This window comes from Scyliorhinus torazame, chromosome 4 (assembly GCF_047496885.1).
Source record: "Scyliorhinus torazame isolate Kashiwa2021f chromosome 4, sScyTor2.1, whole genome shotgun sequence".
Classification (NCBI taxonomy): domain Eukaryota; kingdom Metazoa; phylum Chordata; class Chondrichthyes; order Carcharhiniformes; family Scyliorhinidae; genus Scyliorhinus; species Scyliorhinus torazame.
The window spans coordinates 317905789-317928848 of NC_092710.1; the positions used below are offsets into that span (position 1 = coordinate 317905789).

General features: G+C 49.0%; 1 protein-coding gene across 1 annotated transcript in view; it reads right to left on the reverse strand.

Moving 5' to 3' along the window:
• plb1 (phospholipase B1) overlaps positions 1-23060 on the reverse strand; it is a 288667-nt gene that overhangs the window by 29585 nt on the left and 236022 nt on the right. The window contains exons 47-51 of the mRNA XM_072500134.1: positions 14646-14713; positions 14395-14438; positions 9213-9312; positions 7030-7081; positions 4650-4730 (exon numbers count right to left, since the gene is read on the reverse strand). Of these exons, the coding sequence (XP_072356235.1) occupies positions 4650-4730; positions 7030-7081; positions 9213-9312; positions 14395-14438; positions 14646-14713 (345 nt within the window). The remainder of the gene's footprint in view (positions 1-4649; positions 4731-7029; positions 7082-9212; positions 9313-14394; positions 14439-14645; positions 14714-23060) is intronic.

Here is a 23060-nt window from a genome sequence, read left to right on the forward strand (position 1 = left end):
CCAACTTTAGATCCAATTTGCCACATTACCATGTATTATTTTTCTGACCAGTCTGCCATGTGGGACCTTGTCAAATGCCTTACTAAAATCCATGTACACAACATCCATGTACACAACATCCATGTGCAAAATATCCATGTTCACAACATCCATGTGCACAACATCCATGTGCACAACATCCATGTGCACAACAGCTGTGCGCAGGTCAAAGAGACACAGTCTGAGTGGGAATTTGGAACTTGGTAATTTGGTGCAGTGAGGTAATTCGGTCCAGAGTGGGAGAAGGTGCTTTTTCCCTACTGTTTTGTTCTCTCTCTTTCTTCTGGCCTGTAACTTTTAATCTGCAGGGAGAAAACCAGAGAGCATCTGAGACCCTCGGAAGGTAAGTAAGTCATTTTTACTTTTATTACCTTTTCAAAGTGTGTGTGTGTGTGTGTGGGGGGGGGGGGGGGGGGGGGGAACTGAAGTGACATCACAGAAAAGCTGTGACCTGATTGGCTGGTTGGGAATCTACACTAAATTAAAAAAATTAAGCATTGGTAAACTAATTAAACATAATTACTTAATTATAATTTAGAGGGGTATCTAAGCCAGAGATCGGAGGAGAGTACTGTATTTAGCTTTCACATTTATAGTAGAAATCTAGTGCTAGGAAACAATATAGTTAAGAGTAACTTTTTTTTAGCTTTTAAATTTAATTTACTAATTAATTGATGCAATGTCAGTTAGAGGGGTGCAGTGCTCTGACTGTGAGATGTGGCAGGTCCGGGAGGCTTCCAGCATCCCGGATGGCTTCATCTGCAGAAAATGCACCCAACCGGAGCTCCTCACAGACCGCATGGTTCGGTTGGAGCAGCAGTTGGATGCACTTAGGACCATGCAGGTGGCGGAAAGTGCCATAGATAGCAGTTATATAAATGTGGTCACACCCAAGGTGCAGGCAGAGAAATGGGTGACCACCAGAAAGGGCAGGCAGTCAGTGCAGGAATCCCCTGTGGTTGTCCCCCTCTCGAACAGATATACCCCTTTGGATACTATCGGGGGGGATAGCCTATCAGGGGAAAACAGCAGCAGCCAGAGCAGGGAGGGCCAATGCGCAGAAGAGCAATAGTAATAGGGGACTCTATAGTCAGGGGCACAGATAGGCGCTTCTGTGGAAGTGAAAGAGACTCCAGGATGGTATGTTGCCTCCCTGGTGCCAGGGTCCAGGATGTCTCCGAACGGGTAGAGGGCATCCTGAAGGGGGAGGGCAAACAGGCAGAGGTCGTTGTACGTATTGGTACTAACGACATAGGCAGGAAGGGGCATGAGGTCCTGCAGCAGGAGTTCAGGGAGCTAGGCAGAAAGTTAAAAGACAGGATCTCTAGGGTTGTAATCTCGGGATTACTCCCTGTGCCACGAGCCAGTGAGGCTAGAAATAGGAAGATAGAGCAGCTAAACATGTGGCTAAACAGCTGGTGTAGGAGGGAGGGTTTCCGTTATCTGGACCACTGGGAGCTCTTCCGGGGCAGGTGTGACCTATATAAGAAGGACGGGTTGCATCTAAACTGGAGAGGCATAAATATCCTGGCCGCGAGGTTTGCTAGCGTCACACGGGAGAGTTTAAACTAGTATGGCAGGGGGGTGGGCACGGGAGCAATAGGTCAGAAGGTGAGAGCATTGAGGGAGAACTAGGGAATAGGGCCAGTATGGTTCTGAGGCAGAGCAGACAGGATGAAGTTGCTGAACACAGAGGGTCTGGTGGCCTGAAGTGCATATGTTTTAATGCAAGAAGTATTACGGGTAAGGCAGATGAACTTAGAGCTTGGATTAGTACTTGGAACTATGATGTTGTTGCCATTACAGAGACCTGGTTGAGGGAAGGGCAGGATTGGCAGCTAAACGTTCCAGGATTTAGATGTTTCAGGCGGGATAGAGGGGGATGTAATATGGGTGGCGGAATTGCGTTACTGGTTCGGGAGAATATCACAGCTGTACTGCGGGAGGACACCTCAGAGGGCAGTGAGGCTATATGGGTAGAGATCAGGAATAAGAAGGGTGCAGTCACAATGTTGGGGGTTTCCCAACAGCCAGCGGGAGATAGAAGAGCAGATAGGAAGACAGATTTTGGAAAAGAGTAAAAACAACAGGGTTGTTCTGATGGGAGACTTCAACTTCCCCAATATTGACTGGGACTCACTTAGTGCCAGGGGCTTAGACGGGGCAGAGTTTGTAAGGAGCATCCAGGAGGGCTTCTTAAAACAATATGTAGACAGTCCAACTAGGGAAGGGGCGGTACTGGACCTGGTATTGGGAAATGAACCCGGCCAGGTGGTAGAAGTTTCAGTAGGGGAGCATTTTGGGAACAGTGACCATAATTCAGTAAGTTTTAAAGTGCTGGTGGACAAGGAGAAGAGTGGTCCTAGGGTGAATGTGCGAAATTGGGGGAAGGCTAATTATAACAATATTAGGCGGGAACAGAAGAACCTAGATTGGGGGGCGGATGTTTGAGGGTAAATCAACATCTGACATGTGGGAGGCTTTCAAGTGTCAGTTGAAAGGAATTCAGGACTGGCATGTTCCTGTGAGGAAGAAGGATAAATACGGCAATTTTCGGGAACCTTGGATAACGAGAGATATTGTAGGCCTCGTCAAAAAGAAAAAGGAGGCATTTGTCAGGGCTAAAATGCTGGGAACAGACGAAGCCTGTGTGGCATATAAGGAAAGTAGGAAGGAACTTAAGCAAGTAGTCAGGAGGGAAAATAGGGTTAAGGAAAATCCCAAGGTTTTTTACACGTACATAAAAATCAAGAGGATAGCCAGGGAAAGGGTTGGCCCACTGAAGGATAGGCAAGGGAATCTATGTGTGGAGCCAGAGGAAATGAGCGAGGTACTAAAAGAATACTTTGCATCAGTATTCACCAAAGAGAAGGAATTGGTAGATGTTGAGTCTGGAGAAGGGTGCGTAGATAGCCTGGGTCACATTGAGATCCAAAAAGACGAGGTGTTGGGCGTGTTGAAAAATATTAAGGTAAATAAGTCCCCAGGGCCTGATGGGATCTACCCCAGAATACTGAAGGTGGCTAGAGAGTAAATTGCTGAGGCCTTGACAGAATCTTTGGATCCTCACTGTCTTCAGGTGATGTCCCGGAGGACTGGAGAATAGCCAATGTTGTTCCTCTGTTTAAGAAGGGTAGCAAGGATAAACCAGGGAACTACAAGCCGGTGAGCCTTACGTCAGTGGTAGGGAAATTACTGGAGAGAATTCTTCGAGACAGGATCTACTCCCATTTGGAAGCAAATGGACGTATTAGTGAGAGGCAGCATGGTTTTGTGAAGGGGAGGTCGAGTGTCACTAACTTGATAGAGTTTTTATAAGAGGTCACAAAGATGATTGATGCAGGTCGGTCAGTGGATGTTGTCTGGTATGGAGTGCATTAGCTATGAGGAGTGGTTGAATAAACTCGGTTTGTTCTCACTGGAACGACGGAGGTTGAGGGGCGACCTGATAGAGGTCTACAAAATTATGAAGGGCATAGACAGAGTGGATAGTCAGAGGCTTTTCCCCAGGGTAGAGGGGTCAATTACTAGGGGGCATAGGTTTAAGGTGCGAGGGGCAAGGTTTAGAGTAGATGTACGAGGCAAGTTTTTTACACAGAGGGTAGTGGGTGCCTGGAACTTGCTACCGGAAGGTGGTGGAAGCAGGGACGATAGTGACATTTAAGGGGCATCTTCACAAATACATGAATAGGGTGGGAATAGAGGGATACGGACCCAGGAAGTGTAGAAGATTGTAGTTTAGTCGGGCAGCATGGTCGGCACGGGCTTGGAGGGCCGAAGGGCCTGTTCCTGTGCTGTACTTTTCTTTGTTCTTTGTTCTTTGTTGTTCTTTGTTCTATCCACAACATCAATCCTCCTTGTCACTCCCTCAAAGAATTCAATCAAATTTGAGAGGCATGTAGAAATGTAGATTTCTGGCTAACTATGACCAAGGCATGATGGGATACTTGGCCATAATTATAGTGCACTCAGAAAACTGCTAACACGACAAGAATAGTAGTCTTTACGACTCCGAGGGTGCCCTTTCCTGTGTTTTGTAGTGTCACTTCCTTATTTATAATCCATCTGTTTCCACACATTGTCACACACACATAGGCATGTATTGACACATTATCGATACAGCTTGAGTGTATCTTGGAATTGTAAGGAGTTACAATTTGAAGTTAAATAAGGTCTTCTAGGATGCTAAGCTGAGTAAGGTTTTTTTTTAGGTGCCATAATTTAAAGTCATGTGGCATTTGTTCACTCCACTGTATAAAGATCCCAGGAGGACTGTTGTACTTTGGATTCTCGCACTAACCCTTGCTTAGGTGCGGTTTCTCCTTGCTGCAAGTAAAATTAACTGTTGATGTTAACCTGTATTTTGCTGTCTGAGTCTTACTCAGAGTCAGGTTTTCGGCCGCTCTGTCTGAATACGAGAATCCCATGGCACGTCAGCCTCACTGATTACAGACTATGTCCTAGACTTCACTTGACTGACCCAGGGGTGGGCAGGTTAGCATCAATCCAAAAACGTAAGTCTTTTGGTGGCTAGAATTCTCTGCCTCATGGATAGTTTTAGATGTTAAATGAAACTGAATAATAGTCAAAGTGAGAATAAGAATCTGTACCTTAGCCATACAGTATTCGCAGAGATCATTGGCTCCGATGAAAAGGGTAATAACTTTCCAGTCCTGCTTGAAGTTGATTTCCTAAAAGAGAAAAAAGATACAGTTTTTATTGAAGTGGTCATACAATTGTGTTCCCTCTCTTTTCTCAAAAATCATGGCCCCTGAGCGATGCAACCCAGCCTGATTTCAGTAACTTTGCTACAGGGGCGGCACTGTGATCAGCACTACATCCTCCCAGCACCAAGGGGCTGGTTTAGCACAATGGGCTAAATAGCTGGCTTGCAATGCAGAACAATGCCAGCAGCACAGGTTCAATTCCCGTACCGGCCTCCCTGAACTGGAATGTGGCGGCTAGGGGTTTTTCACAGTAACTTCATTGAAGCCTACTTGTGACAGTAAGCGATTATCATATCAAGGACCTGGGATCTTGGGTGACTGTCTGTGCGGAGTCTGCACGTAGTCCCCGTGTCTGCGTGGGTTTCCTCCGGGTGCTCCGATTTCCTCCCACAAGTCCAAAGATGTGCAGGTTAGGTGGAGTGTTAAATTGCCCCTTAGGTGGGGTAACAGGGATAGGGATAGGTCTCCCGCCTTCCATTTTTAAAGGCTTTTGTAGTCAGCCTGACTCTGTGAAAATCGAGGTGGTGGCGTGGGGTGGTTGGGATCACAGCAGAGTTTAACCCAGCCGTCACTGAAGATCTAGACAAGGGACATCGACAGAGAGGAGGGTTCAATAATTACTTTCAAAAGACAATTGGCGACATAATTGAAGGTGGAAAATTGCAGGGCTGTGGGCCAAGGGCAGGCCTGCAGGACTAATTACAATGCTCTTTCTCAGGGTTTGAACAGATAAGAGGGGCCAAGTGGCCACCTTCTGTGCTATATCGTTCCATGGTTTCTAACGGTGGGGCCTGTCAGCTGTTTTCTGAGCATTAGGATCAGGAAGAATTCAGAACAGACAACCAATTCAGAATTCATAGAATTTACAGTGCAGAAGGAGGCCATTCGGCCCATCAAGTCTGCACAGGCCCTTGGAAATAGCATCTTACTTAAGCCCACACCTCCTCACAATACCCATAACCCAGTAACCACACCTAACCTTTATAGACACTAAGGGTAATTTATCATGGCCAATCCACCTAACCTGCACATCTTTGGGCTGTGGGAGGAAACCGGAGCACCCGGAGGAAACCCACGCAGACACGGGGAGAACGTGCAGACTCCGCACAGTCAGTGACCCAGCCGGGAATCGAACCTGGGACCCTGACGCTGTGAAGCAACAATGTTAACGACTGTGCTACCGTGCTGCCCTATTGGTCCACATCAGGTAACATTTTGGATTTGGGAATCTTATGATTGTATATCATGGGTTGACTCTGGTTATCACCCTGGCGTTACCCCCACCTCAGACATTATTTGAGACAACAGGCGGGATTCTCTGGTCCCCAGCCGCATGTTTCTCGCCGGTGTGCTATTCGCTGGCAGTGGGATTCTCGACTCCCGTTCCTTGTCAATGGGATTTCCCAATAAAGCCACCCCATGCCACCAGGAAACCCGCGTTGGAGCGGTTCACGCCACTCCAGCCTCCCATCCCGGTGCGAACTGTGCGCCGCGCTAACCGGCGCATGCGTGGTGGCCTCCCTCAATGTGCCGGCCCGTCGCAACATGGGGCAGAAGTTCAGGGGCCGGCGGGTAAGAAAATAGGCCCGGGGAGCGAGAGGCCGGCCCGCCGATCGGTGGGCCCTGATCACAGACCAGGCCCCATCGGAGGCACTCCCGGGGTCGGAGCCCTCCCCCCCCACCCCTGGGAGAATCCCGCCCCCCGGAATTTTACTCCCGAAATTCCTAGGAAATAGTTAAACCAATTCTAAGCCCTGCAGGGGACTGGGAGGGACCGGAGTGAATCTCGCAGCTTTTGCTGCAGACACGGGCCCCTGCACTTCCGAGTCAGAGGCCGCGCACGTGCATGGCGGCGATCCAGCTGCCGTGCCGTGCTCCATGGTGGACTCGGACCGCGGTGCCAGACAAAAAAAATAAACCTTCCGATCGGCTGCGCGCCCGAGCCTGAAACCCTGCACATCTAATCCCCATCCGCAGCCGCCACGCGAGCATGCCGACCGGCAATAGGTGATTAGTTCCATGCCGTCGGGAACTTGGCCGATCGGGAGCGGAGGTTTGGTCAGATGGCCTCTGGAACTGGGATCTGGCCGCGCGGCGTACTCCACGGTGACGGCGAATTTCGGTGCTCGGAGAATCACCGGACTAGCGCCGGGCCCAATTATGGCGTCAAACTGGATTCTCCGCCCCAGTGCCCGCCGCGATTATGGTGTCGGACTGCGGAGAATCCAGCCCCACGTTCCTACATCTCACAAGAGATACTCACTGAACTGTTCTTCATGAGCTCAATCAGGGTGTGAGCTTGTTTGGGCACATCGCTGTAGAAAGGGGAAAGAACAGTTATAAAATCACCGTTTAAAAGGCACCGCTTTTAAATTTATATTCTGGGTGACCTTGACGTCTACTGCAACAAGGAAAGTCAAGGCTGGAAATTTAAACCGTAAATTTAAACATTGATTTAAAAATTCTTATCCTTGTTTTCAAATCCCTCCGTGGCTTCATTCCTCCCTATCTCTGTAAGCCCTCCAGGCCTCAGTCCTCTAAAATACCTGAACTGAACTAATTCTGGTGTTTTGCGGATTCATACATATGAACATACGTACAAACAGATGAATTCGGAGCAAAAGTAGGCCATTCAGCCCCTCGAGCCTGTTCCGCCATTTAAGAAGATCATGGCTGATCTGATTGTGACCTCAACCCTACATTTGTGCCTACCCCCATATCCTAACACCTCCTTGCTCTGCCTTAGAAAATACTCAAAGATTCTGCTTCCACTGCTGTTTGAGGAAGAGAGTTCCAGACCCTCAAAGAAAAGAATTCTCCTCATCTCCGTCTTAAATGGGCCACCCCTTATTTTCGAACATTGGCCCCGAGTTCCAGATTGTCCCACAAGAGGAAACATCCTCTCCACATCCACCCTGTCAATACCCCTCAGGATCTTATACATTTCAATCCAGTCACTGCTTACTCTTCTAAACTCCAGTGAATACAAGCCTAGTTTGTCTAATCTGCAATTTTAATCACTCCATTGAGCCTTCACCTGACAGGACTTATGCTCTGGAAAGCCCTCCCGACAACCCCTCGACCTCTTACTTTGCTTTCCTTCTTTAAGACTGTGCTTAAGACATATGCCTTTGACCAATTTTTTAGTCCCAATATCTCCTTAGGCGAATTGGTTTAAGATTGTTCTCGATAACTCTCCTACAAAGCTTTGCTACATTCTCAATGCGTTATATCAATGCAAATTATTGTTTAAACTCCATGGCCCGTTGATAGCAATCACAGTGCATCACTGGCAGGAGTTCTCTGAGAGGGTTGAAATTGAAGCTGGAAGATATGTGCCCTATATCCCAGCCTCGCCCTGCACCTTCAAATGGGCTGCGAAGAGTTGGGTTACCTCAAACAAAGCCAGTAGTGTAGGAGAGAGTGTGGCTGTAGACGGCGGGCTTCAAGGTTGTGAGTTCTCAAATGTCTTGACCGCTTTACCCTTATCTAAGGGAAGATACACTGGCATTGGAGGCAGTCCTGCAAAGGGTCACTCGGTTGATCCCGGGTATGGAGGGATTTTCTTATGAGGGAAGGTTGAGTAGATTGGGCCTGTACCCATTAGAGTTTAGAAGAATGAGAGGCAATCTTTAGTCAGTCAAGGAATGAAGGGTTGTGTGGGAATGTGACGGGAAAGTGGAGTTGAGAATTATCGTAGCAGATCAGTCATGATCTCAAAGAATGAAGCAGACTTGATGGGCCAAATGGCCTCCTTCTGTTCCTATGTGTTATGGTCTTATGGTGTACAAACATCTGCAGGAAAGTGGGTTTCGAGCTTATTAGGAGTTCAAGACCTGCAGCAAGAAAGTACCAGAAAAACTCTTGGCCTTCTTCTGTTCCAGTGGGATGCTGAACCTCCATTTTAATGTGCATGTTGGATCCAGTTCGAACTGTAGAACCACAGAATCCCTACAGTGCAGAAGGAGGCCATTCAGCCCATCGTGTCTGCATCGGCCCTCTGAAAGAGGACCCTACCTAGGCTCATGCCCCCTCCCTATCCCCATAGCCCCACCTAACTTGTACATCTTTGGATACTAAGGGGCAATTTAGCATGGCCAACCCACCTGACCTGCACTTCTTTAGACTGTGGGAGGAAACCGGAGCAGCCGGAGGAAACCCACGCAGACACGGGGAGAACATGCAGATTCCGCACAGTCACCCGAGGCTGGATTGAACCCGGGTCCCTGGAACCGTGAGGCAGCCGGGTTGACCATTGTGCCGCCCAGTTGGACTGGGCCTTGACCAGCTGTCGGTTCTTGAAGGGATGCTGCAGGTTGCTGGAGAATGAGGCAGAGACCTAAAATGTTGTGTCCTTAAACTGCGGCTTTGAGCGAATGTGGTGAACACAACGTCTGCTTAATCCCCATTGTCAGCCCAAGTTCAAACCACCCAACGAGTACTCACTTGGCCTTTGACCCTGGGACAGCTACATTAAATTTACTATTCCATTTTCCCACTCCAGTGGAAAAGCCGTAGAGATTTGGATTGAACTTCTTCAATACATCTGAAAAAGGTTAAAAAAAAGGTAAAATCAGATGTGGACATCGCTGCATTTGTTACATAGATACATGCAAGATAGGAGCAGGAGGAGACCTTTGGGCCCTTCGAGCCTGCTCCGCCATTCATCATGATCATCCAACTCAGTAGCCTAATCCTGCTTTCTCCCCATAAACTTTGATCCCATTCTTCCCAAGTGCTATATCCAGCCGTCTCTTGAAAATATTCAACGTTTTAGCATCAACGACTTCCTGTGATTATGAATTCCACAGGCTCACCACTCTTTGTGTGAAGAAATGTCTCCTTATCTCTGTCCGAAATGGTTTACCCTGAATCCTCAGACTGTGACCCCTGGGGCGTAAATCTCCGGAAATGGCGCGATGTCCGCCGACTGGCGCCCAAAACGGCGCAAATCAGACGGGCATCGCGCCACCCCAAAGGTGCGTAATGCTCCGCATCTTTGGGGGCCGAGCCCCAACCTTGAGGGGCTAGGCCCACGCCGGACGAATTTCCGCCCCGCCAGCTGGCGGAAAAGGCCTTTGGTGCCCCACCAGCTGGCGCGGAAATGACATCTCCAGGCAGCACATGCGCGGGAGCGTCAGCGGCTGCTGACGGCATTTCCGCGTATGCGCAGTGGAGGGAGCCTCTTCCGCCTCCGCCATGGTGGAGACCGTGGCGGAGGCGGAAGGGAAAGAGTGCCCCCACGGCACAGGCCCGCCCGCGGATCGGTGGGCCCCGATCGCGGGCCAGGCCACCGTGGGGGCACCCCCCGGGGCCAGATCGCCCCGCGCCCCCCCCCCCCAGGACCCCGGAGCCCGCCCGCGCCGCCTTGTCCTGCCGGTAAGGTAGGTGGTTTAATTTACGTCGGCGGGACAGGCATTTTAGCGGTGGGACTTCGGCCCATCCGGGCCAGAGAATCGAGCAGGGGGGCCCGCCAACCGGCGCCTCTGACTATCCACTCTGTCTATGCCCCTCATAATTCTGTAATGTGGAGATGCCGGCGTTGGACTGGGGTGAGCACAGTACGAAGACTTACAACACCAGGTTAAAATCCAACAGGTTTGTTTCGATGTCACTAGCTTTCGGAGCGCTGCTCCTTCCTCAGGTGAATTCTGTAGACCTCATAATTCTGTAGACCTCTATCAGGTCTCCCCTCAACCTCCTTCGTTCCAGTGAGAACAAACCGAGTTTATTCAATCGCTCCTCATAGCTAATGCCCTCCATACCAGGCAACATTCTGGTAAATCTCTTCTGCACCCTCTCTAAAGCCTCCACATCCTTCTGGTAGTGTGGCGACCAGAATTAAACACTATACTCCAAGTGTGGCCTAACTAAGGTTCTATACAGCTGCAACATGACTTGCCAATTCTTATACTCAATGCCCCGGCCAATGAAGGCAAGCATGCCGTATGCCTTCTTGACTACCTTCTCCATCTGTGTTGCCCCTTTCAATGACCTGTGGACCTGTACTCCTAGATCTCTTTGACTTTCAATACTCTTGAGGGTTCTACCATTCACTGTATATTCCCTACCTGCATTAGACCTTCCAAAATGCATTACCTCACATTTGTCCGGATTAAACTCCATCTGCCATCTCTCCGCCCAAGTCTCCAAACAATCTAAATCCTGCTGTATCCTCCGACAGTCCTCATCGCTATCCGCAATTCCACCAACCTTTGTGTCGTCTGCAAACGTACTAATCAGACCAGTTACATTTTCCTCCAAATCATTTATATATACTACAAAGAGCAAAGGTCCCAGCACTGATCCCTGTGGAACACCACTGGTCACAGCCCTCCAATTAGAAAAGCATCCTTCCATTGCTACTCTCTGCCTTCTATGATCTAGCCAGTTCAGTATCCACCTTGCCAGCTCACCCCTGATCCCGTGTGACTTCACCTTTTGTACTAGTCTACCATGAGGGTCCTTGTCAAAGGCCTTACTGAAGTCCATATAGACAACATCCACTGCCCTACCTGCATCAATCATCTTAGTGACCTCCTCGAAAAACTCTATCAAGTTAGTGAGACACGACCTCCCCTTCACAAAACCGTGCTGCCTCTCACTAATACGTCCATTTGCTTCCAAATGGGAGTAGATCCTGTCTCGAAGAATTCTCTCCAGTAATTTCCCTACCACTGAAGTAAGGCTCACCGGCCTGTAGTTCCCGGGATTATCCTTGCTACCCTTCTTAAACAGAGGAACAACATTGGCTATTCTCCAGTCCTCCGGGACATCCCCTGAAGACAGCGAGGATCCAAATATTTCTGTCAAGGCCTCAGCAATTTCCTCTCCAGCCTCCTTCAGTATTCTGGGGTAGATCCCATCAGGCCCTGGGGACTTATCTACCTTAATATTTTTTAAGACACCCAACACCTCGTCTTTTTGGATCTCAATGTGACCCAGGCTATCTACACACCGTTCTCCAGACTCAACATCTACCAATTTCTTCTCTTTGGTGAATACTGATGCAAAGTATTCATTTAGTACCTCGCCCATTTCCTCTGGCTCCACACATAGATTCCCTTGCCTATCCTTCAGTGGGCCAACCCTTTCCCTGGCTACCCTCTTGCTTTTTATGTATGTGTAAAAAGCCTTGGGATTTTCCTTAACCCTATTTGCCAATGACTTTTCATGACCCATTCTAGCCTTCCTGACTCCTTGCTTAAGTTCCCTCTTACTTTCCTTATATTCCACGCAGGCTTCGTCTGTTCCCAGCCTTTTAGCCCTGACAAATGCCTCCTTTTTCTTTTTGACGAGGCCTACAATATCTCTCGTTATCCAAGGTTCCCGAAAATTGCCGTATTTATCCTTCTTCCTCACAGGAACATGCCGGTCCTGAATTCCTTTCAACTGACACTTGAAAGCCTCCCACATGTCAGATGTTGATTTGCCCTCAAACATCCGCCCCCAATCTATGTTCTTCAGTTCCTGCCTAATATTGTTATAATTAGCCTTCCCTCAATTTAGCACATTCATCCTAGGACCACTCTTCTCCTTGTCCACCAGTACTTTAAAACTTACTGAATTGTGGTCACTGTTACCGAAATGCTCCCCTACTGAAACATCTACCACCTGGCCGGGCTCATTCCCCAATACCAGGTCCAGTACCGCCCCTTCCCTAGTTGGACTGTCTACATATTGTTTTAAGAAGCCCTCCTGGATGCTCCTTACAAACTCTGCCCCGTCTAAGCCCCTGGCACTAAGTGAGTCCCAGTCAATATTGGGGAAGTTGAAGTCTCCCATCACCGCAACCCTGTTGTTTTTACTCTTTTCCAAAATCTGTCTACCTATCTGCTCCGCTATCTCCCGCTGGCTGTTGGGAGGCCTGTAGTAAACCCCCAACATTGTGACTGCACCCTTCTTATTCCTGATCTCTACCCATATAGCCTCACTGCCCTCTGAGGTGTCCTCCCGCAGTACAGCTGTGATATTCCCCCGAACCAGTAGCGCAATTCCACCTCCCTTTTACATCCCCCTCTATCCCGCCTGAAACATCTAAATCCTGGAAATTTAGCTGCCAACCCTGCCCTTCCCTCAACCAGGTCTCTGTAATGGCAACAACATCATAGTTCCAAGTACTAATCCAAGCTCTAAGTTCATCTGCCTTACCCGTAATACTTCTTGCATTAAAACATATGCACTTCAGGCCACCAGACCCTCTGTGTTCAGCAACTTCTCCCTGTCTGCTCTGCCTCAGAGCCCCACTGTCCCTATTCCCTAGTTCTCCCTCAATGCTCTCACCTTCTGACCTATTGCTCCCGTGCCCACCCCCCTGCCATACTAGTTTAAACCCTCCCGTTGACACTAGCAAACCTCGCGGCCAGGATATTTATGCCTCTCCGGTTTAGATGCAACCCGTCCTTCTTATATAGGTCACACCTGCCCAGGAAGAGCTCCCAGTGGTCCAGATAACGGAAATCCTCCCTCCTACACCAGCTGTTTAGCCACGTGTTTAGCTGCTCTATCTTCCTATTTCTAGCCTAACTGGCATGTGGCACAGGGAGCAATCCCGAGATTACAACCCTAGAGGTCCTGTCTTTTAACTTTCTGCCTAGCTCCCTGAACTCCTGCTGCAGGACCTCATGCCCCATCCTGCCTATGTCGTTAGTACCAATATGTACAACGACCTCTGCCTGTTTGCCCTCCCCCTTCAGGATGCCCTCTACCCGTTCGGAGACATCCTGGACCCTGGCACCAGGGAGGCAACATACCATCCTGGAGTCTCTTTCACGTCCACAGAAGCGCCTATCTGTGCCCCTGACTATAGAGTCCCCTATTACTATTGCTCTTCTGCGCTTTGACCCTCCATTCTGAACATTAGAGCCAGCCGTGGTGCCACTGCTCTGGCTGCTGCTGTTTTCCCCTGATAGGCTATCCCCCCCGACAGTATCCAAAGGGGTATACCTGTTCGAGAGGGGGACAACCACAGGGGATTCCTGTACTGACTGCCTGCCCTTTCTGGTGGTCACCCATTTCTCTGCCTGCACCTTGGGTGTGACCACATTTACATAACTGCGATCTATGACGCTTTCCGCCACCTGCATGCTCCTAAGTGCATCCAATTGCTGCTCCAACCGAACATGCGGTCTGTGAGGAGCTCCAGTTGGGTGCACTTTCTGCAGATGAAGCCATCCGGGACGCTGGAAGCCTCCCGGACCTGCCACATCTCACAGTCAGAGCACTGCACCCCTCTAACTGACATTGCGTCAATTAATTAAAATTAAAATTAAAAAATTAAAAAAATATATATATATATTTTTTTAAAAATTTCAAAGTTACTGTTAACTATCTGTTTCCTAGCACTAGATTTCTAATAGAAATGCGAAAGCTACCTACGCCAACGTCTCCCCAGTCAGCCTGTTTGTTATAACTCTTCAGGCACCATTGAGTGCAGGCCCTTAGGATGCTAACTGGGCAAAATGGAGGCCCATTTTCCGCACATCAGAAAAAACTGGAGGACTCGAGGAGTTAATGTCTCAGGAGCTTTACAGCCAACGATGTACTTTACACATTGTAGCACCATGGAGATTTGATCGCCTTCGCAAAGAAAAAACAATCGAATGAGAGATCCAAGCTAAAGACTTACTTGGCAAAGTAGTCACAATCTCAAGTGATTTGTCACCACCAATGCTACAAAAAAAAGAGAAATGAATTAACAATGGTAGACTATTGAGTTATGATAATTGAGTCATTTGAAGCTGAATCTAAACACGTTGGTTTCTTTGAATTTAAAACTAATTTCACTTTTATTTGAAAGGGCTCACCATAGGCTGCCTCACTCCTTCACGTTTGTGTTTAATGTGAATTTGTTGCAACGGATCCTTTACAGATTCTTACCTCCAGGAAACGCCTCGATATTGAGTTTGCAATTGAAGTATCTTCTTTGCCTTGGCTCCATATGCAACCTAAACATGGAAAAGAAATAAGATTCTCCAACAACTATGACCTTGCGTACATTGCCTGAGCTAAACCTTCAAGCAAACGTGATGTACTGTTCAATCTAGAGGAGATATTGTGCAGCAACCATAATACAGCCACTAACAATGGAAGTGGAAACCATGCCTGGCAGAGATTGCAGGTTATATAGAACAGGACGCTAGGGCGGATGTTCTAACTTTCTCTAAGCTTCATACTGCATCACTGAGAAAAAGGACCCTTTGCCAGCAGACCAGCCAAGAACAATGGGCAGCGGTAATCAATGGGACTACGCTCACGGGGAATTGGGTTGGGTTGACATCGTTCAAATGAGCTTCATGTAAGAGCTGACAGGTAATTGGAAACCAGCATTCTGACATTCCAGACTGGGTTTCAGAGATGAAGGCAAATTGTGCTCACCGACCGACTTTCAGTTTCTCATTCAATATCGGTACAGGCTTGGAGGGCCGAATGGCCTGTTCCTGTGCTGTATTGTTCTTTGTTCTTTAATACCAATGCAGTTAAAAAAAAACCATTTACGGGATGTGGGCGTCGCTGGTTAGGCCAGCATTTATTGCCCATCCCTAGTTGCCCTTCAGAACGTGGTGGTGAGCTGCCTTCTTGAACCGCTGCAGTCCCCGAGGTGTAGGTACACCCACCATGCTGTTAGGGAGGGGGTTCCAGGTTTGCCCCAGCTTCGGAGGGGCTGAAGACTGGTTCCATATCACAACCCAACAACTATGCCTCTTTTTGGCCGATCAACCCATTGTGAGCAGTACTCACTATAATTACTTGAATAACATATTTTTCTCCATGTTCCACAGCTCTTTAATCCCAGTAGCTAGTCTCACTAAGTTACCCTTAACTGAGTAGAAACGTAAGATACTGCGGGTGCTGGAAATCTGAAATTGAAACATTCCTGGAATTACATAGGTAACTTCTGTGGAGAGAAACAGAGTTTTTTTTTAAACAAACAATTATATTGAGGTATTTTTTGGCATTGTAAACAGTTACAGATTACAGAAATATGCAAACATCAACCAAAAACCAACACTTCAACCAACCCATAATGCACATACCCGCTCCTCTCCCATGGACACGGCCCGCCTATTCATCCCTTCTACTCTCTTCTAATCTCCCCCCCTGCTGACGTTCACGCTCCCGCGAAGAAGTCGATGAATGGTTGCCACCTTCGGGCGAACCCCAGTACAGATCCCCTCAAGGCGAACTTGAGTTTTTCCATACCCAGAAAACTTGACATGTCCGAAAGCCATAGTTCGGTCTTCGGGGGTTTTGAGTCCCTCCATGCCAGCAGTATTCGCCGCCGGGCTATCAGGGAAGCAAAGGCCAGGGGAGAAACAGAGTTAACTAGTTCATCTCGCCTGCCCTCTATCCTATCACAGACCTTCTTCTTTGTTCTTCCTACCCCTCCCGTTTTAACTGGCTTCAAAACTCTTACATTTTTCTTCGGTTCTGATGAATGGTCACTGACTTGAAACATTAACTCTGTTTTGCTCCATGATGCTGTCTGACCTATTGAATATTTCTGGAATTGTTTTGTTTGCTTTTATTCCAAATCTAAGTGCTTTGTTGAAGAATGCGAAAGTTAATTGATGAATGGTGATCACCAGTTTCCCACATTATATCCGCCTCTGCTAATTCACCCCCTCACCGCTGTTTCCTATCATCTGCATCAGCTCTAGGATTTCACATTTTTAAAATTTGTTTATGGGATGTGGGTGTCGCTGGTTAGGCCAGCATTTATTACCAATCCCTAGTTGCCCTTCAGAAGATGGTGGTGAGCTCCCTTTTTGAACCGCTGCAGTCCATGAGGGGTACACCCACTGTGCTGTTGGGGAGGTGGGTTCCAGGATTATGCCCCAGCGACAGTGAAGGAACGGCGATATATTTCCAAGTCAGGGTGGCGAGTGACTTGGAGGAGAACCTCCAGTTGGCGCTGTACCCAGGTATCTGCTGCTCTTGTCCTTCTAGATGGTGGTGGTCGTGGGTTTGGAAGGTGCTGTCTAAGGAACCTTGGTGAGTTACTGCAGTGCATCTTGTAGATGGTACACACGGCTGCCAATGTTCATCGGTGGTGGAGGGTTTGAATGTTTGTGGAAAGAGGAGCAATCAAGCAGACTGCTTTGTCTCGGATGGTGTCGAGCTTTTTGAGTGTTGTTGGAGTTGCACTCATCCAGGCATTTAAGAACATAAGAACATAAGAACTAGGAGCAGGAGTAGGCAATCTGGCCCTTCGAGCCTGCTCCGCCATTCAGTGAGATCATGGCTGATCTTCTGTGGACTCAGCTCCACTTTACCGCCCAGGGAATTCCATAGATTCACAACCCTTTGGGTGAAGAAGTTCCTCCTAAACTCAGTCCTAAATCTACTTCCCCTTATTTTGAGGCTATGCCCCCTAGTTCTGCTTTCACCCACCAGTGGAAACAACATCCCCGCATCTATCCTATCTATTCCCTTCATAATTTTATATGTTTCTGTAAGATCCCCCTGCATCCTTCTAAATTCCAACGAGTACAGTCCCAGTCTACTCAACCTCTCCTTGTAATCCAACCCCTCCAGCTCTGGGATTAACCGAGTGAATCTCCTCTGCACACCTTCCAGTGCCAGTATGTCCTTTCTCAAGTAAGGAGACCAAAACTGAACACAATACTCCAGGCGTGGCCTCACTAACACCTTATACAATTGCAGCATAACATCCCTAGTCTTAAACTTCATCCCTCTAGCAATGAAGGACAAAACTCCATTTGCCTTCTTAATCACCTGTTGCAACCAACATTTTGTGACTCATGCACTAGGACACTCAGGTTTCTCTGCACAGCAGCATGTTTTAATATTTTATCATTTAGATAATAATCCCTTTTGTTGTTATTCCTTCCAAAATCGATAACCTCACATTTGTCAACATTGTATTCCATCTGCCAGACCCTAGCCCATTCACTTAAACTATCCAAATCTATCTACAGACTTCAATATCCTCTGCACTTTTTGCTTTACCACTCATCTTAGTGCTGTCTGTAAACTTGGACACATTGCACTTGGTCCCCAACTCCAAATCATCTATATAAATTGTGAACAATTGTGGGCCCAACACTGATTCCTGAGGGACACCACTAGCTACTGATTGCCAACTAGAGAAACACCCATTAATCCCCACACTTTGCTTTTGTAGCACATTTGGAGAGTATTCCATCACACTCCTGACTTGCACCTTGTAGCTGGTGGACAAGCTTTGGGGGGGGGGTCAGGAGGTGAGTCACTTGTCGTAGGATTCCAGCTTTTGACCTGCCCTGGTAGGCACAGCACTAATATGGCTAGTCCAGCTCAGTTTCTGATCAATGGTAACCCCCAGGATGTTGATGGTGGAGATTCAGCGATGCTAATGCTACTGAATGTCAAAGGGTGATGGTCAGATCCTCTTTTGTAGGAGATGGTGATTGCTTGGCACTTGTGTGGCGTGAATGTAACTTGCCACTTGTCATCCCAAGCCTGGATATTGTCCAGGTCCTGCTGCATTTGGACATGGACTGCTTCATTGTCTGAGGAGTCGTGAATTGCGCTAAACATTGTGCAGTCATCTGTGAACATCCCCACTTCCGAACTTCTGATGGAAGGCAGCTCATTGATGTAGCAGCTGAAGATGGCTGGACCTAGGACACTATCCTGAGGAACTCCTGCAGTGATGTTCTGGAGCTGAGATGATTGACCTCCAACAACCACAACCATCTTCCTTTCTGCAGGCATGACTGCAACTAATGGAGAGTTTTCCCATTGATTCCCATTGACTCCAGTTTAGCTTGTGCTCCTTGATGCCATACTCGATCAAATGCTGCCTTGATGTCAAGGGCAGTCACTCTCACCTCAGCTCTGGAATTCAACTCTTTTGTCCATGTTTGAACCAAGGCTGTAATGAGGTTAGGAGCTGAGTGACTGGCGGAACCCAAACTGAGCTTCTGTGAGCAGGTTATTGCTGAGTAAATGCTGCTTGATAGCACTGTTTTTTTTAATAAATGTTTTTTATTGAGTTTTTGAACAAAGTATATTTACCGTTATGTACACAGGGTAAAAAACATATATATATATATATACACATATAGAAAAGAGAAGGGCACACCCAAACTTACCAAAGAAAAGAAAACAGTAAATAGTTTAAAAAAAATACAATAAAAAATAAAATAGGATAACTGGTAGGGTATTGTGCACCAGCCCAACAGCAGCAACTCTGTACAACTGGCAAGATTATTTACAACACATAAGTAGGCGACTGTTTGTGGGAGGGAGGGGGGGTGGGGGGTGGGGGGAGACCGGGGAGGTAAATAGACATTTGGGTGCCGGAGAGACAATTGCAGTGGGCAACACTCGAATGGGTTTGGTGTTGTTGTCGCTTGCTTCTCCCGGACGGAGCTCGCTGCCGTCTCGCGCTCACCGTCGCTTCTGCCGTTCCTCCCATCTTCCATCTTCATTCTCCTTGTTCCCTACTCCTGGAGACGCCATATTCGTTATTGTATCCCGTGCCTTCCTTCCGGCTCTCATTTCCCTGCCTCCCCCCCACCTCCCTGGTTCTCCTCTCTTGTTCCCTGCCTCTTCCCTCTCCCCTCCTCCCTCCCGTGGTTCGCCTTTCTTTCCTCGTAGGTTTAGCTGTTTCCCCCCCCTCCCAGTCTATCACTCCCTTTCATGCTTTGGCTACTTTCTCCTGATTCTTGGCTACCTGGCCATTCTTCTGCTTGTTCGTTGGCCACAAACAGGTCCTGGAACAATTGGGTGAAGGGCTCCTACGTTCTGTGGAAGCCGTCGTCTGACCCTCGGATGGCGAATTTGATTTTCTCTATTTGGAGAGATTCTGAGAGGTCAGACAGCCAGTCTGCAGCTTTGGGTGGTGCTGCTGACCGCCAGCCGAACAGGATTCTATGGCGGGTGATCAGGGAGGCAAAGGCAAGGGCATCTGCCCTCCTCCCCAGGAATAGATCTGGCTGGTCTGAAACCCCGAAGACCGCCACTTTCGGGCATGGCTCCACCCTCATCCCCACCACTTTGGACATTGCCTCGAAGAAGGCTGTCCAGTACCCCGCAAGTCTGGGGCAAGACCAGAACATGTGGGCGTGATTGGCCGGGCCTCCTTGGCACCGTTCACATCTGTCCTCCACCTCCGGGAAGAACCTGCTCATACGGGTTCTTGTTAAGTGGGCTCTATGTACCACTTTTAGTTGCGTCAGGCTGAGCCTTGCGCACGTGGAGGTGGAGTTGACCCTATGCAGTGCTTCGCTCCAGAGTCCCCACCCTATTTCAATCCCCAGGTCCTCCTCCCATTTCTTTCTTGTTGCGTCCTGTACGGCGTCGGCCCTTTCTGTCAGTCGGTCATACATGTCATTACAGTTTCCTTTGTCTAAGTCCCTGACTGTCAGTGTCCCTCCGTCCTGCCCCCACCTTTTGAAGGTGGCATCAGTCAGTGCTGGTGTGAACCTATGGTTGTTGCAGATGGGAGCTTTGTCCGACATTTTGGTCAGGCCAAATTGCTGCCGTAGTTGGTTCCAGGATTGGAGGGTGGCTATCACCACCGGGCTGCTGGAGTGTTTTTTGGGTGGGGATGGGAGTTCCGCCATGGCGAGGGCCCGGAGGGAGGTCCCCATGCAGGAGGCCTCTTCCGCGCGCACCCACTCGGCTTCTGGCTCCTTGATCCGTCCTTTTATTCGCTCGGCCATTGCCGCCCAGTGGTAGAATTGTAGGTTTGGGAGGGCAAGCCCCCCTGGATTTTGTTTTTTGCCGTACCTTCTTTGGGGTCCTAGCATTCTTCCCCCCCCCCCCCCCCCCTCCAGGTGAACACCATAATTAGTTTGTCTTGTGCTTTGAAAAAGGCCTTGGGGATGTAGATCGGAATGGATCTAAGAAGGAAGAGGTACCTGGGCAGTACGTTCATTTTGATCGTCTGGACTCTCCCTGTGAGGGAGAGTGGGAGTGTGTTCCATCTTTGCAGGTCCTTTTTTACTTCCTCTGTCAAACTGGTGAGGTTCCATTTGTGGATCCCTTTCCAGTCATGGGCTATTTGGATCCCCAGGTAGCGGAATTTGTGTCGGGCTTGTTTAAAGGGCAGTCCCGTTAGTGCTGCCCCCCCTACTTGTGGGTGTACCGGGAAGATCTCGCCTTTGCTCATGTTGAGTTTGTAGCCCGAGAAGGCGCCAAACTCTTTCAGGAGCGCGATGATTCCGTCCATGCTGCTTTGTGGATCCGAAATGTAGAGGAGCAGGTCATCTGCATAGAGTGAGACTCGGTGCTCTCTGCCGCCCCTTCGGATCCCCCTCCAGCTTTTTGCTGCTCTGAGCGCGATTGCTAGTGGTTCGATCGCTAGAGCGAACAGCAGCGGGGACAGTGGGCATCCTTGTCTGGTGCCCCTGTGCAGCTGGAAGTATTGAGAGTTGGTGTTGTTGGTCCGTACGCTCGCCATGGGAGCGTTGTGTAGGAACTTTACCCAGGAGGTGAACCCTGTTCCAAGCCAGAACCGCTCCAGTACCTCTATGAGGTATTTCCATTCGACCCTGTCGAAGGCCTTTTCTGCATCTAGGGAGACGATCACCCCTGGTGTTCTCTCCCCGGATGGGGTCATTATCACGTTTAGCAGGCGCCTGATGGTCGAGGTTAGCTGCCTACCTTTGACAAAACCCGTCTGGTCCTCTGCGACCACCTCAGGTACACAGTCTTCGAGCCTTTTGGCTAGGATTTTGGCCAGTATTTTGGCATCTGCATTCAGCAGTGAGATGGGTCTGTATGACCCACATTCCATTGAGTCTTTGTCTTTCTTAGGTATCAGCGAGATTGAAGCCTGTGCTAGCGTGGGTGGCAGTGTGCCCCTCGCTAGCGAGTCTGTAAACATCTCCCGCAGGTGCAGGGCTGTCGCAAATGTTTTGTAGAAGTCCACCGGGAACCCGTCCGGTCCTGGCGCCTTCCCCACCTGCATGGAGCTAATGCTGTCCATGATCTCTCCCAGTGCTAGTGGTGCTTCCAGGCCCCGTTTTCTGCCCTCCCCCACGAGTGGAATGTCCAGTCCATCAAGGAACCGTTTCATCCCGGACTCCCCCATTGGGGGCTCTGAGGTGTACAGCTCTTGGTAGAAGGTCTTGAAGGTTTTGTTGCTCTTTTCTGGTTCTGTTTCTAACCTGTCTCTGGTATCCCTGATTTGTGCAATTTCTCTGGTGGATGCCTGCTTTCTCAGCTGGTGTGCCACCAGGTGGCTGGCTTTGTCTCTGTGTTCGTATAGGGTCCCACATGCCTGGCAGAGTTGGTGCACTGCTTTCCTGGTGGAGAGCAGGTCAAAGTTCCTTTGTAACTCTTTCCTCTCTGTCAGGAGCACTACGGTCGGGGCCTCGGAGTATTACGGTCTACCTCCAGTATGGAGTAAACCAGCTGCTGCCTATCCGCCATTTCCTCCCTATCTCTTTGCGCTTTGAAAGCGATGATTTCCCCTCTTAGTACGGCCTTTAGCGCTTCCCAGAACGTGGAGGGTGAGACCTCCCCGTTCTGGTTGTTCTCCGTGTACTCTGCTATAGCCCGTGATATCCTTTCGTTGAAGGCCTTGTCAGCTAGTAGGGCAATGTCCAACCACCATGTGGGGCGTTGGGCCCTGCCCGTCCCCAGCCTCACGTCCATGTAGTGTGGAGCGTGGTCTGATATCACAATTGCGGAGTATTCCACTTTGTCTATCCCCGGAAGCACCTTTTTCCCCACCACAACAAAGTCAATTCTGGTGTATAAGTTGTGTACTGGGGAGAAGAAGGAGAATTCTTTCTCCCCTGGGTGGGTGAACCTCCAGGGGTCCACCGCTCCCATCTGTTCCATAAAGTGACCGAGTTCCCTTGCCATGCTTGAGGTTTTCCCCGTTTTGGAGTTTGATCTGTCAGTCCTTGGGTACTGTACACAGTTGAAGTCCCCCCCATGATTAGAAGTGCGTCGCTATGTCTGGGATTTCTGCCATGGTCTTCTTGATGAAGCTCGTGTCGTCCCAGTTGGGCCCGTACACGTTAACTAGTACTACCGGTGCCCCAAACAGGACCCCGCTGACCATGACGTACCGTATCCCTGGGTCGGTAACCGTCTTTGTCGCCCTAAACATTGTCCTCTTGCCGATCAGTATCGCCACCCCCCTGGCCCTCATCCTATAGCAGGAATGGTAGGTTTGTCCCACCCAGCCCTGTCTGACCTGCAGTCGGTCCTGCTCTCTCAGGTGTGTCTCTTGGAGGAAGACTAAGTCGGCTCTCATATTTCTTAGATGGCTGAGGACTCTGGATCTCTTCACTGGGCCGTTGAGTCCCCTTACGGTCCAGGTGACTA